Consider the following 15,941-nt stretch of genomic DNA (forward strand, 5'->3'; position numbering starts at 1 on the left):
AAGCCACTTAACTTTCTTCCCTTTTCTTTTCCAAGCGAGACTAGAGAGAGATGGGGGCGCGAAACAATCGGCCGTGTAAGCGGCTTAGAGGCAGATTGTTTTGATAACGTCCAACTGTCAAGGAGATCGGTGGTGCAAAGGGAGAGAACGAAATCTCGTCTAAAGAGACTAAAGTAGGTCTACTACTAATGGTTGCTTGTTAACGCCATTCGGGCAGATGGAACGCACGTGGACTTGACTTTCTTATAACCTCCTACCCCCCCCCCCACCGAATTTATTCAAACCCTCCGGGAATATTTCCTCTAAAAGAACATAGAATGGACAGTAACTACACGCTCGCGAAGGTCTTTCATTCAATTTTCTCTTAAACTAGGAACATATTCAGGCCCCTCTCTAATAGTGTCCGTTGATTTCTCACGCTCTTTCGTTTCTATCTAGACTTCTAGGGACTGAAGCAACCAGATGTATAATCTTTATGGACTGACAATTGAGCTATAAGAGCGAGAGAGAAGATAACATCCTTCTTGTATACCAGAAAAATCTTCCTAAGTCTAAACAGCTTAATTATTACGAGGAAATAGATGGGGGGATTGATAAAAATTGGGAAAAACACTAAGACTACAGTCCCAATATGAAAAAAATAATAAATAAATTGTTTATGTCAAACTTGTCCAAGCGTTTAAATCTTAATTTGATCCAGGATTATTGTATTTTATTTTATTTCTTTAAATGAAGTATTTTCGTTTTTGAAAGTTTCCCAGGGAACTTACGAAGTCAAAAAAAAAAAAAAAAATTGGTACCACATTGTGAACGTTACATAATTTATCACAAAATCTCCCCTCCCATTATTTCACTTAGTTAATTACGAAAGTTTTGTCCAAAATAATTAAAAATAGAAAAATCCCAGACTTTATACGAAAGACGGGGGCTACAAGAAGAGAGTTAAAAGGGGCTCCATCAAGTAAGGAGGAGGAAAATGAGGGGGTGGGGTGGGTTGAAATGTGGAAACAAGGCTAGGTAGGCTAGGCGCGCGCTAGACACAAAAGACAGAAAAATCCCTGGGAAGCTCAAGAGCCAAAGGATGAGGTTTGGGATGAAGAGATGGAAGGACATGTTTTTCTGTCACATCCACGAATCCAAAAGAGTAGATGGGGAGGAAAAATGGGGAAGAATCAGAGGCTGGGCCAAAAAAGAAAAAAAAAAGAAATTGCACCGCTAATTAGGTTTATTAAAGAGGAAGTCTGAAGCGACATTTGGTAATAGCATCTCGTTAGCATCCTTCAAAGTTAGACTCCCCCCCTCACCCCTTCCAACCATCTCTAAAGGACCCGGCCTAAACCACTCCCCTATAGGTTCCCATCAGTTACTATAGGGTTTTCTCAACGATTTAGCCCTTGTATGTATCCGAGATGGAAATGGAATTGAAATCACATCCCCGCACCCTGCCTGTCTTTGGTTTGATTCAAAGGATCATACCAGCTTGGTTTAGTTAGAAGATTGATTTCAATAGATTTGTCTTTAAAAGCGTAAATTCAAAGGAAAATTCAACTAGGGCCGACTAGGCAATTTCCGAGATGCTTTTGTGGTGGGCCCGGTTTTAACTAACTTCATTTGGATTTCGAAAAGGGGGTGACAAATAGGGTGGTCGCGATTTCAAAGGATTTGGCTAATTAGAACGAAACTAAGTTAATGTCCTTAATGAGGCTTTGTTCTGTACAGGGTTTATATTAGGCCTGGAAAGCCAATTCCCATAATTTATTTGTGACATTAAAAATTTCTTTACTATTCTATTAAACCAACAAAGTATGTTTGCACCATCAGCAAAGGCTTAATGAAATAATACCCATATTGTACGGAGTATGCTTAAAGAAATAATACCCATATGTTACCCGCAAAGGCTTAATGAATACCGATATTACCCGCAAAGGCTTAATGAATACCGATATTACCCGCCAAGGCTTAATGAATACCAATATTACCCGCAAAGGCTTAACAATTATAAATGATTTTTCAAGACAAAGGAAAGGAATAGTGTTCCCCAACTTTAAAAAATTATTGAACTGAGGCAGAATTCGTAAGTTACGAGATATATTTGATTAAAAATATAAATTTATACAGTTAAAGTGTTGGAAAACGGCACAGCCGCACATCGCGAAAGTTTTAAAGAAATCCAATGCATCCAACTGCATCTATAAATAATTTATGAAAACTATGTTTCAATTTTTAAGAGAAATATGATTTTTATATCTAGGTTTTAAAAAATGCACCAAGCTGTGCATGGGCAGCACAATTCGGAGTTAACCACAAAAAAGCCCAATATAAACTTGACAAGAATCAAAATATTTCGCACAAGGGTGCAAAGTGCCGGTAAAGAAGGTTAAAAGCATGTACCATCAAATGTTTGAGCGGGGGGGGGGGAATAAACAAGTGTCAAGCCCTCTAATGGAAACCAAAAGAACTTGCCTATTAACATCAAAGGCTTAGAAAACTGTGAATGATAATCATGAAAGTTATAACTACTAAATGCGATTATAACCAAGCAGAAATGGGGAGTCATTATTCAAAATTTGATCAATGGAATCATGCAATACTAAGACGTTTACTCAAAATTGTAGTACTACCAAGTCACTATAAACACTTCACTGCTGTGGTGATTCCACACTAACTGCAGTAAAATTGAACACCAATTATGTCTACCAAATATATTCAAAGCAAAGCTAAAGCACTTGTGCTCCCAACAATTTCTATGCCAAGGCCCAACAATTTCAATGCCAAGGCCCAACAATTTCAATGCCAAGGCCCAACAATTTCAATGCCAAGGCCCAACAATTTCAATGCCAAGGCCCAACAATTTCAATGCCAAGCCCCAACAATTTCAATGCCAAGCCCCAACAATTTCAATGCCAAGCCCCAACAATTTCAATGCCAAGGCCCAACAATTTCTATGCCAAGGCCCAACAAATTCTATGCCAAGGCCCAACAAATTCTATGCCAAGGCCCAACAAATTCTATGCCAAGGCCCAACAAATTCTATGCCAAGGCCCAACAAATTCTATGCCAAGGCCCAACAAATTCTATGCCAAGGCCCAACAAATTCTATGCCAAGGCCCAACAAATTCTATGCCAAGGCCCAACAAATTCTATGCCAAGGCCCAACAAATTCTATGCCAAGGCCCAACAAATTCTATGCCAAGGCCCAACAAATTCTATGCCAAGGCCCAACAAATTCTATGCCAAGGCCCAACAAATTCTATGCCAAGGCCCAACAAATTTTATGCCAAAGCCCAACAAATTTTATGCCAAAGCCCAACAATTTCTATGCCAAGGCCCAACAATTTCTATGCCAAGGCCCAACAATTTCTATGCCAAGGCCCAACAATTTCTATGCCAAGGCCCAAATCCTTCTAGCCAACTACACTCTAGAATGTACAAAATAAAAGTGACTTACCCTTTCATCGCCAAGTGGCTTTTCTCTTTCCTTTCTTGATTCCCTTCTTTTTCTTGATGGCTCTTTGACTCATCCACTCAGGATAATTTCCATGTTCATCTTTCATAGTCTTGGAGTTGAATTGCCTCTTCACTTTGTCAATGTCCATTTCCACTGTGGAAGAAATTGAAAATTTAAATGATATATTAGTTTATTAAATTTAAGAAATGGTAATTCAGTAGTTAAGTTTCACAACCAGTAACTCAGTAAAAACATTTTAATTAAAATCTTTGTAGCAGGTACATACCTTTTTCAGTATCAATAGATTCTTTGTCATCCTTTAGTTTTTTAGCATCACTCCCTAGAAAAGAAAAAAAAAACATAATTAGGGATGCTCGAAAAGGTATAATTACTGAAAACCATTGGAAGACATAACTTCCTGTAATAAATTAATTATTAAACCCTGTACTACTTACTTGTGAAAACATCACTCATGTCTACATCTTTCTTCTCAGCATTTTCCAACATTGTCTTTAGACGAATCAATTCTTTCGCGCCATATCGTTCCCTTTTAGCAGCCTTCATTTTCCTCTTCCATTTGCTTCTCAAGCTTTTCGCCATTTCTGTTAAAAGTTATTCAATATTAAGCAAAATAAAACTGTTACTAAACCACGCGTGGCCACGGTTTCAACCAAGGCTTAAGAATTTCTTAAATGCATGCCACGCCGCCGGCCATGTTTGCTTGCGTCATAGACCAAGTTTTAGTGTTTTTCCTTATAAATTTCTCACTCTATGGCCTTGTAATATGTATTAACCTTAAATCAATTAATAATTACCTTATCGAGTATGAATAAAGGTTTTTGACTAAAGTTGAATCGCAATTAACACTTAATGTTAATTTTTCTTTGAAAATTAATTACGGTTCCAACGTGGGTGAACGTCGGAAACCAAAAGAAGGATCTTAAGGATCGTCTGCTAAAACCAAAAAGGATCTACACTTTTTGTACCCTGTAGCTGATACTATACATTTTTATCTTATTCTTATTTTGTTATAAATTTTCTTATTAATTCTAATTTATTGAGTAATAAAAATCACTTATTTTTGTTTGTTTTAATATTTCAAGGTTTTAATATTGTAATTAAACAGTTAGTCTGTATAAATCTTCTCCTTAATTAATACCTGTCTTAAATTCATGCTCCTTGGGCCGAAAACTTTACATAATTTCTTTGCCCCGTAAATCCATCCCCTTCTCAGTTTCGTAACATTATTTGGCGATTTATTTCTCTTCCCTCGATGGCGGTGGCCACGTGGTATAATGTTTTTCTCGATTAGTTTAATTAAATTAAGCATAATTAAGCGCGGTCTTTGCGATTATAGTTAACTTTAGTAAGTACTTTCTTTCCGTATCGCGAAGGCAATTGTTTATCCGTAGCTGATAACTCTGTGAAGCCTTATAAAGAAAGGCAAGGCCCAACAATTGAAGAACCCGGCCTCGTGAGTAACCATTACCAATGCTGCCTTTTACCTTTTTACGTAGTTAGGGCTAAAGAGCGGCGTGTTTGCACCATATTGTTGGGTTAAATTAGAGGTCAAAGACATATTGACAGGAATTTTATAGATTTTTGAAACTAAATATTCCATAATCCCTGAAAACCTTCCACATCACTACATAATTAGGTTCTGTTTTGAATTATTTATTTTTCATGTCATTTTTGATTTGAGGCCATAGAATGTACTGGACAGGTACAGAGTGTCGCGGACCTAGATATGACCATGCTTGCATGTTGCCTGAATGTTTTGATAGTTTAAAAGGTTATTTTTTATCTTAACCCTTCAAAAATATGTATTTTTTTATTTCTGATAATTTAGATAACCATAAGGAGTCATTGTAGGGAAAAAGTTCAAAGTTTAATCAATCGCTAGAAGTTTTTTCAAAGCCCCAGACTGGCTTTAATATATTGCCAACTGTTTATGGTCGCTTAATGGCCGGTGCAACCTCGAGAACTATTTTGGTATGCGCGTTTCCAGCAGTAATAACTCTACTAACTTTTCTCTGGGTTCGTAAAAAGAAGAAAAGTCAAGAATTATCACCTCCGGAAGATCCTGTAGTTAAAACTAGCTCATCCATCTCTAATCAGTCGCCTCAATTAGTAGGTGAAGATCTTAATCTCTTAGCTGAAATGCGGGAAAAACCCCAGATGGTGGAAGATAAAGAATTATCCTCAAACCCTCAAGAACAAGAGGATGATAAAAGCAATTTGGTGGAAGAAGTGGAAATTTCCAGAAGTGATGACAGAGAAAAAGAAGAAAGTGAAGTTCTAGTTAAAAATATGAACTCATCCTTAGAGAAAGTTACTGAGGAAACTTTAGTTAACAGTTTATCCAATATGACTTTGGATATTAGCAAAGATTTAGAACAGTGTAGTAACAGTGTGGAACCAGTGGTTGATGAACAATCGGATACGTTAACCCGTCTTTCCTATTCTTCAACTTCATCCTCTACAAGTGAAGCTTACCTAGTGACTGAAGATAAAATTAACCGTCATCGTGACTGTCCCTTTGAGTTGGACAATGTTCCAGAAATGAGCCCTCCTCCTAGCCTCTATTCAGATGCCCACAGTGAGGTATAATTCATTGAATTATACCATCTATTACTTTGTACCAACCATTGTACCTCATTTAGAATATTAAATACAAAAGTTTTTTTCCTTACTTTTTCTTAAACAGGGTTCAAGTGACAGTGGTAAAGGTGGCAGTGACATAATACATAGTGGCGCAAATGATAATCAAAGCACCCTAAATGGATATGAAGATCTAATTTCTTCATCTCCAGCTTCCTCTCTAAGCAATTCGGCTTTAGATACAACTGGAAGTTTGCTAATTTACGAGTTTGAATTGCCTCAAAATTTATGTGGAAGACTGATTGGTATAAATCTTAACGCAACCTTATCCCTATAACAGGACTTAGTTAATTAATTAATTCGCATTACAGGGCGATTGGGTAAACACGTTAATTACATCAAAAACCAATGCAACGCTAATATCTTCATAAAAAGCCATCCCTGTGATGCCAGACTAAAGCTATGCGCTGTTGAAGGAACCCAAACTGAAATCCAAAATGCCCTGGAGATGATTAGAAAGAGGTTTCCAATAAGCCAATTCCCTTCTGTCACTTTGGTTCAATTGAATACCTCTTCCTCTTTGGCCATGGCCCCGACAACTGGAATTATGCTACCAGAAACATTGCAGCTTCATCTTCCTCAGGGTGTAACGTGCGACGTGATATTATCCAGCATGGTTAATGCTGGTCACTTTTTTGTCCAGCAACCTACACACCCAACCTATCCCTCGCTAAGTCGTTTGGACATGTGTATGGCTACTTGCTATTCTCAAATTGAAACCCCTCCAATGCCTCAACCTGTTGAAGGTAAAGAGAAACGCCCCACCCACACACTCGCAATTGGAAATTAATCAAAACTAAAGCCAGATATTTAAATATAGTGGGTGTAATTTGCGCTGCTCCAACCATGGGTGGTTGGTACCGAGCCCAAGTAGTTCATGTACACGAAAATTCCGAAGAATGTGATGTTAAATTTGTCGATTATGGTGGTTATGCCTGTTTACCCATGATTGAATTAAGACAAATTCGAAGTGATTTCATGACATTGCCCTTCCAAGCTTCAGAGTGTTATTTGGCCAATGTCAAACCCATTGGTATTACAATCGTTCATAGTTCATTCTTATTTTTTTTTTGGAACCCGTTCTTATCTTTGGTTCATATACTCCCAATTTCCTTCTCCCCTTTTTTTGTTGGAACGACTAACCTTTTAATTAGAAACTGATGATACCAATGATTCTGATCCCGAACAAGCCAAACACGTCACAGCGTACAGTAATTGGTCTCTGGAAGCCAGTGTTACTTTTGAGGAATTAGCCCAAGGACAAATTCTACAAGCTTTAGTCGTTAGTCACGCCGAAGATGGTGTTCCTACAGTTCATCTTTATCGTATTCAGGGAGTTTCGGTAATTATAATTAATCTGAAATGAAATAAGAGGGGGGGGGGTGAATAACCATTTTAATTTCATTTCAGATTTAAGGTGGAATTCATAAACGTCGGACGCAACGCAATTTAGTACAGACAAAGGCAGGGCGTCGTGCGCAAAAGGCGGAAGTTTGCGCACGACGCCCTGCCTTCGCTTGTACTAAATTGCGTTGCGTACAACATTTATGAATTCCACCTTAAATCTGAAATGAAATTAAAAGGGGAAAATAACCTTCACCAATAATCTGAAAGGTGAAAATAACCTTTAACCTTTTGAATATTTGCAGACTATATTTATTAACCGGGAGCTAGTAAATAGAGGAGTTGCCCAATGGCAAGAAATTGAACATCGTCCTACAACTGCTGCAATCACGCAAGGCTAAGAAAAATTTAATTACAATATAGAAGGCTTGAAGAAATAAATAAACAAACAAACAAAACCACCAGCAGCTTACAAAATAAAACGTGGTGGAAATTGTTGCGGCAGGACTCTTTAAATCGTGTGATTATGATTATGCAGTTAATTATCCCTTCCCCCCCCCCACCTCCCCCACCTTTCACTTGTTTATTTTTATTTTACCGTCATCAATATTCTAAAGATCAAGAATTTAAAATTAATATTATATTTAGTTTGGAGGTTTTTTTTTTTTTTTTGTTGCTCCCATTCATTAATTAATTAATTAATTAATTTCAATAATTTGTATAAATAATCATTTAGAAAGTATTTACACACGGCATTTTTTTTTTTTGGGGTTTTTGAAAATTTCACGTTTTTATGAAATTTTGAAATTGGAAAAAATATTGGTTGGATTTTTTCATATTTTTGGTTTCCCAATTTTTTTTTTTTTTTTGGTTCAAAAGAACATTATTTAATTATAATTAATGTAAATATTATGGTGGAATTGTTTTCCTTATTGATTCAGGTGATTTTTTTTTGGTTAATGATAGTTTAGTGGTATGAAAAATTGATTCACCCATTAGGTATTTTTCCCTTTCTTTCTTTCTTTCTAATTAATTAAGACAATATTTAATGAAATGCATTTTTCTCCCCCCTTCCCTTCCCTTTAATCAAGATTTTTTTCTACCTCTTTAATTAGCAAATTGTTATTGTTAATTTGGTCACTTTTTCTTTCTTTATCAATCTGTTAGGCCTTGAGTTCATTAATAAATTATTTTGCATTTAATTTTAATTGCTTCCTTTTTCTATTCAATTATGGGCGAATGATGAGAAAAAATTTTTCCCGTTGATACATAAAATCAGAAGTGAGATGAGACTAGAAGTGAAGAGCTCTAGCATTGGTAGTACCTAGATCCTGGCATTAGTGAACAAATTTGAGGATTTTACGCCGCTTCAATCGCGCCTACGCTAGAGAGAAAAAAATTGGTCGAGTTCCAAAAATATTTCTTACCCCCTTCCCCTGAACCTAAAGCGGCGAAACACGGACGCGGGTGCTTGAATCTATTTCGGCCGTCTACCACCGCGAGCGTCTCACGTTTTGGAGGGGAAATTCTGAAATCGCCACTAGAGGGCCAACCGTTCTTGTGTTATCAAGAATATTCACTTTCGCCCGAGTGAAGAATTTGGTTAGCTCAACTACTTCTAGTCTCATCTCACTTCTGATAAAATTAAGGTGATTTGAGTGGCATCTTGTTATTTATAAAGAAAGAAAAAAATGTATACTTAGGTTTCAAATTTAAAATTTTAACAAAGATAAATAATTATGAAATTGATTGTGTTTTTTCTCTGTACAGTGTAGTTACAAAAAAAAACAAATGACTTTTATGAAATTTTCTATATTTTTGGAAATTAATTTGACCCCCCCCCCCCGGTTTAATAGCTTGGCTAATTGCTATCGTACGTAATCGTAATTAGCCTAAAAGATTAATGAAAATCAATTACTAAATGGCTTACCATAAATAAAATCCTGGGTTTGGTTTTTTCCCTTAACTAGACCTAAAAGTAAAAAAAATAAACATAATAAACTAACTGGGTTTGAATCTGGTTTTAATTTTTTTTTTTTTGATAATTTTGAAAGAATATTTGAAAAAAAAAAAACAAACATCTTTTCTGTAAAATTGTATAAAGTTTCTGTCTTAATAAATTTGGAAATAGTCTATTAAAAAAAAAATATGGATTTCTTTAAGCTTACTTTCAACTTAACTTGGTTTGGTACCGTTATGGGCGCTGTGTGACGTCAATTTAACTTAAGAGGTGTATTGGGTATGTATTGTAAGTGTACGTAGTTTTGTAAGTTGCGTACGATACTAAAGACTAAGCTAAAGCGGAGAAATAAATAATAATCTCCCAATAAGACAAAAGTAGTTCACTTCAAACCATATTATAAAAACGGGACTGAATTCTTAATTGTTTCATCCTGTCCTTGTTTAGAAAAATATACACATTGAGTGGCTTGGATTGACTCTATATTCCTTACTGAAAAAGTGGTATTCCAAAGGTAATTTTTGGCCAATTAAGCTACTCAAATGTTATCGTACTATCTATACAACTTCATAATCAAAGCCTTCAATAGAGACAGTCAACGACTACTCGACCGTGCTGTGAGATAAATGTTAGTAATTTTGCTGAAAAAAAAATATTTTTAATCATTTATCCCTTATCTTCTAGTACCCTACTACTATTACTTGCAAGACAAAGTTTAAAGACACAAAAAATATTATATATTTAATATTTTAACTCTTGTACTAAAATGGCGGACAGTGTTCAAAAACCGGACGAAATCATCAAACCTCCCGTTTCCGAAACGGCCATACCAGGATTGGTCAAACGTTTTTATGGTCTTAATGTCCTGTCTCAAAGACAGATGATTAGCTACGATGACCGCAACTTTCACATAAAGGTGGGACTGGTTATAATTATTTAAGAAGTTAAAACTAGACTAGGTTTAATTTAAACGTCAGTGCGACAATTAGACCGTAAACCATCGTTAAGTAATTGGTTCCAATTGATGGTAAAGCAAAAGCCTTGTCGACAGAGTTCGTGTCCTCGATGTGTTGTTTGATTCTCTGGTTTTCCAAGAATTTGTCCAGATTTTTTGTGGGTGTTAATTGGTCAACGTAATTTTTGTAGTAGGCTACTGTCTTGTTGAAGTGCGCTGTGATTGTAAAGGTAAGGGTCTTAGTACCAAAATATAATGGCTCAAGTACGCCGAACGCGAGACTTACCCTCAGCTTCAACGAGCGTTGGTAAGTAAGAGTCCCATAAAATACATTCCCTGGCTCGTAGGTTTTTCGCTGAGGTAATATTCTTATCATCAAGTCTCAAATAATCTTGATCTTTTACGGTCCAACTGGGCCATTTGGGAACGTCCTCCAATAGGTCTTCTTTCCCGTCGGGTGACGCGTTAGGGTCTCTGATATCAAGTTAGATTAGAAATGTCTCAACACGGAAATTACGTATATTTGTACGCACCCTGTTCTGGCAAAATTAGCCCACATTCTTTGGATTCTTCGGCTAAACAATTTCTCTTTGTTGGAAAACTTCGGCGCGTCGGGTCCGACTTGTAAAGGTCCCCCAAAGACAAATTCGATTTCGTGAGAGTGAAAGACGCCGGTCCATGCTGGAAATTTACTAACGGAAGAACGGTGTTCGTATCTGTAGACATAGGCGGATGGACCGGCAATGGGAAGACCAACTTCGTCAACAAGGTCTAGGTTCTTGAAGGATGACGCGATGGCGTTGGCAGTATCTTTCAAGCGGCAAGTGAAGAAAAAATCGTTAACTAGTTCGTCAAGAGTGTCCGCGAAGTTCATGTCCATTGGAACGGAGGTTCCGTTGACGTCGACGTATGCTACAGGCCTTTTACCAGAGAACTCATTCCAATCGGCGTAGAAAAATTTGATGGCGCGTAAGACGCTAGAGGACTTATATGGTGAAAATTCCTTAAGCGTAATTTCAAACGTACTCCTGGAAAACGTCGTTATTTACTGATATGACCACTGAGTCTATAGGAAACAAGACTATATACCTTTCAAGAAAAGCAGTTTCCTCAAAGGGACTAAAAACATCTGGCATCATATAGATGAAGAAAAGTGTTCCTTCATTTGTATTCGTACCCAGCAGAATCTGCAAAGGTTTATCATGATTGGAGGCCTTGCTAAGATCAGTTCGGTCCTTCAAGAGTTCCTTTGGGCTTTTAGGTAAAATTCTTCCATCAACAACGGGGGCAAAACCACATCCATCAATAACGAACGGTTCATGTTCCAAAAAGTCGGCGGCATTCGTCGACAGTAAGCAGGAAACGGTCGCCTCTTTGACGTAACTATTTGCCTTAGTTTTCCAATAAGCCTCCAATAGTTCCGGTTTTGTATCGTTCGTATGCGGAAGACAACCCAGTTCCTTGGCAACTCCCAAACCTCGCCTCAAAGCTTCATCCGGTTCTATAGTCGCCCATGGAACAGTGGCTGATCCACTCTCCAAAATACCTCGATTAAAGAAACCACGATTCTCCGGTGATATTAAAAGCAGAGAAGTAGACACGGCTCCCGCGCTTTCGCCAAAGACGGTAATACTGAAAGTAACTTAACAAATTGGTATCTTTCGGGATAGAAATCGACCCACAGATAATATCCTACCTATTCGGATCTCCACCAAAAGCGGCAATATTATCTTTAACCCAAGCTATCCCTAAAAGTTGATCATAAAGACCAGCGTTTCCTGGTACTCCAGGATGGTCTAAGTACAAGTACCCAAAGGCAGACACCCGGTAACTAATTGCGACAACTATGACACCCTCCTCACTAGCCAAAGTTGAACCATCGTACAATGGATACGATATTGTCCCTTTAATAAAAGTGGCAATACTTAGCATTCTCAAAGTAAAAAAAGAAAACGGTAAATTTCAACGGACCCTTTGTAAAACATCCTCCGTACAACCATATCATAACCGTTCGACCATTTTTCGGGGCACCAACATTAGTCGCTGGTCTGTAAATATTTAGATAGAGGCAATCTTCACTTATCGGTGTTTTAAGAGCAAATGGTTTCAAATAGTCCAGAAAATCCGTCCCCATATACGAGTTTTGAGTACAAGTATTGGGCTGTTTATTGGCCAGCAAGATACCATTTCTTCTGGTAATTGATACTGGTGGTAAAAACCTCTGTTTTCCCGTCGGAGGTTCCGCGAACGGAACACCCAAGTACTGATAAATTGGCTTTCCATTCGGGCCCAATTGTTCAACCCCTTTAATCATACCAGAAGTGGTATTGACAAGCAAGGCATGTTTACGATCGGTACGGTTATCATTGTTTTCCAAGTTTTGGGATTGGGAAAAACTTAAAATTACCAATAGAAATAATACTGAAACTAAGGTACTAGCATCTTTAGAAAACATTGACATTACAATGACTAAATTAACTCAATTAATATTTTAAACACGTTGGGGTAAGAGAGGAAAAAAATTGACTGTTGAACGACCGAAGTACGGAACATAAAATAACAAGTGAAATTGTTAAGGTAAAATGTGATGGATTTATAGCTATATGATTATGATTAAAATTAGGCAGAAAATGTCCTGTATGAATCCCCCCCCCCCTGTTGTCGTTGTTTAGTTCCAGAGTCGTACGTTAAAAAGTTTCATAACTAATTCTATAACTAGCGAACAGTGCGTGCCCCGTCGCTCTTAAACTATGATAAAACCGGTGTTGTTAATAATGTATAAGCGCATAGACGACAAAATTAAATTAGTCGGGGAAAATCATTCTTTTAATAAAGAAAAAACATCGTTGTTTTTTCAGGGTTATCCTTTAAAAGAACCGTACACTTTAGACACGTGTTTTTAATACAATAATCCAACCTTTAAACCCGCAGAAAGTAGCGAATTTCCGAGGTTGAAGTATGCTACACCATATAAACGAATAAACTAAATTAATCCATGAAAACTATTCGCTATTTAACAAAAAATATCAATTCAATATTCATAACAATATTGAACCAACTCCTTTTGAACTATTATAACCAAACTAACAAAAGTTACGATTACACACTAACCAACCAAATTTCCCCAAAACATGAAAAATCATCGTTTTACGAATATTAAAGCGCTAAAATAATCTCCATTGTTGAACAAAATTCACATTAGAGATGCTTTCTCTCCATACCCCCCCCCCTCCCGTTTCCTTCAGTTGTAAATAACTCTAACAACAATAATTTCCAAACTTTTTCCTCTCTCCTTTAATTCGACTAACAACCATCATACGTTGAGAATTTAATGAATTTGAATAAAAAAGGAGGGATTAGAAAATAAAATGGAAATAATAACAATTCTATGCAGGATGTTTAGGAGAGCTCAAACAATGTTCAATATGCCTCTATATATTACAAACACACAAAAGATACACTGTCGCTCGCGTGCAGAAGTTAGGAATGCCAATTCATTATTATACTTTGCGTAAAACGTTTCGAAATTAATGTATTTCAAAATAGGTTTAAAGATTTTTGGTCTGTTTTAAATTATTTTTCAGGCTAAAAACGTTCAAGGCGATATTCAAGAGTATACCTTGAAAATAACGAATTATTTGGAGACAGCTGTACCTGATCTATTAGGTTAATAGATATCCTCAAAAACCCACTCGTATAAGGCCTAGAACGTTTATTGAAACCTAAGATAGTTCTCAGGTTTTATACAGAGTTCTTGATAAACACCTACAATTTTGTCATATATTTTTACCCCATATAGAATGCATAATTGAAATTCAAAGATTAATTAACCTTTCTGGGTCAAGGATAAAGGTTCCAATGCCCGTTGTTAATCTGAATGGAAATTATGTCGTACGAATTACCGCTCGTGACCTTACTTCCGATGGTAAATGTTTTCTGATAACCTAATTTCTCTCCCCTACAACTATGCTTTTGTTTTCAGACCAAAATGGAAATGAGAGTAAATCAGATGTAAATGAAAATAATGGTGTTAAACTCTACGCTGTACATCTACTGACGTATCTACCAGGAACTACTATGTACAATGTACCTTACACTAAGGATGTCTTGAACCAGTTTGGTCAAACTTTGGCTGATCTCGCCTTTGCTTTGAAAGTACGAGCCAAAAAAGTTTCACATTTATTTTAAATTAAAATTTATTATTTAAACTTCTTGTAGAATCCTGATATATCTTCAATTATAGGACCATTACGTAACAGACGTAACCTATGGTCCATGTACAATGTGCCGAAAATTCAACCCTTCTTAGAAATTCTTGAATCCAACAATTTGGCGGATTCCAAAGTTATGTTAATTAAAAATTGTTTGAAAAATTACGATGACCATATTTTGAATAACAAATACGCGAAAGAGTTACCAATAGGTAATGGGTGTAAAACATTAAATTTTAGTCAAAAACTAATCACTTATGTTTTAACAGCTATGATCCACGGCGACTACAACGAACATAACGTCATAGTTAAAACGGACTCCGACGGGAATTATAATGTTTACGGGGTTTTGGATTTTACCGACTGTCAAATGGCACCGAGATTATTCGAAGTGTCCATCGCGATGGCCTACGCTATGATAGAGTCAAAGTTACTGGACCCTTTGGACGCTGCGGGTCACGTATTAGCAGGATATCAAACTAGAACTAATGAAATTGGGGTTGTTGAACCGTTAAGCCAAGAAGAAATTAGCCTCATAAAGGTATTAAGCTAAACAATATTATAAAATAAAAATAAATGTTTAGCAACTTAAAATGCGCCCGCAGGTTTGTATCGAGGCCCGATTAGCCCAATCTTTAACAATGGGAGCTTACACAAATTTAAACGACCCAAGTAATACTTACGTCCTAAGTACAGCCGAAAGAGGATGGTCATTACTCGAAAGATTGGTACTGCAAACTGATACCAAAGATTTGAAAGATAGATGGAATCAAATTTTAAATGGCGTTGAAACCATGAGAGAAACTCAGTTATAATAAACAGGACGGGAGAGTAATTTGATCTTTGTATAGAGATATCAAATTGTTTTATGAATGTATAATTAATTTAAGTGTGGCTATGCCTCCTTGAAAGCATTTTTCGTTTAATTAAAATACGAAATGAGTTGATATAAAAATTTCATGGCGCCTCGTAGAAATTTTAAGATTAAGCGAGATTAAGCTGTGAAAAGAATTCCTCGGTTCGTTTGAAGAGGTTTTAAGTACCCGTTAATTAGCGAACACAGTGGTTTGTTTGTTCACGGGTGCGAAATGTATCTTGAGGAATGTTTTAACACCCGACCTCATTTGGTAACGGATTTCCGGAGGATTGTTTTAATCGTAATTACGCCAACATGGAACCTCTCTCATCAATTGCGACTTGGGTTAGATCGCGATTGTTTAGTTTCTCACGGTTTTAAATCAATATAACCCTTAAGAATGAAGATACGTTATTAAAATTGGGTCATACATTGAATTTGTTAAGTACGATTTTAAGTATTTTGTGTTGAAAAATGACTATCATATCAATATAGTCCAATGCTAT

The 15,941-nt window shown here is 36.6% G+C and overlaps 4 protein-coding genes across 6 annotated transcripts in view; 2 read left to right on the forward strand and 2 right to left on the reverse strand.

Annotated features, from left to right (window-relative positions):
• LOC149692500 (protein LLP homolog) overlaps nucleotides 1-4,421 on the reverse strand; it is a 51,780-nt gene extending 47,359 nt beyond the window's left edge. Inside the window, exons 1-5 of one of the 2 annotated variants that reach the window (XM_089868282.1) lie at nucleotides 4,264-4,421; nucleotides 3,904-4,050; nucleotides 3,735-3,788; nucleotides 3,449-3,601; nucleotides 2,072-2,189 (exon numbers count right to left, since the gene is read on the reverse strand). In XM_089868282.1, coding sequence (XP_089724408.1) covers nucleotides 3,453-3,601; nucleotides 3,735-3,788; nucleotides 3,904-4,048 — 348 coding nt within the window. In that variant the 5' untranslated portion in view covers nucleotides 4,049-4,050; nucleotides 4,264-4,421 and the 3' untranslated portion in view covers nucleotides 2,072-2,189; nucleotides 3,449-3,452. Of the gene's footprint in view, nucleotides 1-2,071; nucleotides 2,190-3,448; nucleotides 3,602-3,734; nucleotides 3,789-3,903; nucleotides 4,051-4,263 lie in introns of those variants that run through there. The other variant, XM_089868283.1, reaches the window with a different exon arrangement.
• Nucleotides 4,422-4,678: 257 nt separating this feature from the next.
• On the forward strand, nucleotides 4,679-9,600 carry LOC149692503 (KH domain-containing protein akap-1-like). Of its 2 annotated transcripts, none has more exons than XM_089868267.1 (7): nucleotides 4,679-4,922; nucleotides 5,298-6,052; nucleotides 6,156-6,354; nucleotides 6,421-6,855; nucleotides 6,930-7,142; nucleotides 7,264-7,451; nucleotides 7,759-9,600. In XM_089868267.1, the coding sequence occupies exons 2-7, from the start codon at nucleotides 5,411-5,413 to the stop codon at nucleotides 7,852-7,854; spliced, it is 1,773 nt and encodes a 590-aa protein (XP_089724393.1). In that variant the 5' UTR covers nucleotides 4,679-4,922; nucleotides 5,298-5,410; the 3' UTR covers nucleotides 7,855-9,600. The 2 variants fall into 2 exon arrangements, with proteins under 2 accessions (XP_089724393.1, XP_089724394.1); XM_089868268.1 differs by lacking the exon at nucleotides 4,679-4,922 and adding an exon at nucleotides 4,964-5,105.
• Nucleotides 9,601-10,160: 560 nt separating this feature from the next.
• Nucleotides 10,161-15,941, reverse strand: part of LOC149692504 (acetylcholinesterase-like) — a 43,695-nt gene continuing 37,914 nt past the window's right edge. Inside the window, exons 3-8 of the mRNA XM_089868269.1 lie at nucleotides 12,340-12,416; nucleotides 12,065-12,272; nucleotides 11,458-12,000; nucleotides 10,902-11,396; nucleotides 10,655-10,842; nucleotides 10,161-10,584 (exon numbers count right to left, since the gene is read on the reverse strand). Coding sequence (XP_089724395.1) covers nucleotides 10,364-10,584; nucleotides 10,655-10,842; nucleotides 10,902-11,396; nucleotides 11,458-12,000; nucleotides 12,065-12,272; nucleotides 12,340-12,373 — 1,689 coding nt within the window. The 5' untranslated portion in view covers nucleotides 12,374-12,416 and the 3' untranslated portion in view covers nucleotides 10,161-10,363. The remainder of the gene's footprint in view (nucleotides 10,585-10,654; nucleotides 10,843-10,901; nucleotides 11,397-11,457; nucleotides 12,001-12,064; nucleotides 12,273-12,339; nucleotides 12,417-15,941) is intronic.
• LOC149692505 (hydroxylysine kinase) lies at nucleotides 10,180-15,534 on the forward strand. The gene is made up of 7 exons (XM_089868272.1): nucleotides 10,180-10,329; nucleotides 13,953-14,034; nucleotides 14,168-14,293; nucleotides 14,351-14,523; nucleotides 14,587-14,791; nucleotides 14,849-15,120; nucleotides 15,185-15,534. Exons 1-7 carry the CDS (start codon nucleotides 10,180-10,182, stop codon nucleotides 15,392-15,394), a joined length of 1,218 nt encoding a protein of 405 aa, XP_089724398.1. The 3' UTR covers nucleotides 15,395-15,534.

Source organism: Phalangium opilio, unplaced genomic scaffold (assembly GCF_054372755.1).
Source record: "Phalangium opilio isolate 3A_F unplaced genomic scaffold, DU_Popi_V2 ptg000024l_1, whole genome shotgun sequence".
NCBI classification, from domain to species: Eukaryota; Metazoa; Arthropoda; class Arachnida; order Opiliones; family Phalangiidae; genus Phalangium; species Phalangium opilio.

Coding starts and splice junctions, on each gene's coding strand:
- LOC149692503 (XM_089868267.1), top strand. CDS start 5,411: ATGGCCGGTGCAACCTCGAGAACTATTTTGGTATGCGCGTTTCCAGCA. Junction 6,856..6,929: donor AATGCCTCAACCTGTTGAAG/GTAAAGAGAAAC, acceptor ATTTAAATATAG/TGGGTGTAATTTGCGCTGCT. Junction 7,452..7,758: donor ATCGTATTCAGGGAGTTTCG/GTAATTATAATT, acceptor GAATATTTGCAG/ACTATATTTATTAACCGGGA.
- LOC149692505 (XM_089868272.1), top strand. CDS start 10,180: ATGGCGGACAGTGTTCAAAAACCGGACGAAATCATCAAACCTCCCGTT. Junction 14,035..14,167: donor AGCTGTACCTGATCTATTAG/GTTAATAGATAT, acceptor TACCCCATATAG/AATGCATAATTGAAATTCAA. Junction 14,294..14,350: donor TCGTGACCTTACTTCCGATG/GTAAATGTTTTC, acceptor TTTTGTTTTCAG/ACCAAAATGGAAATGAGAGT.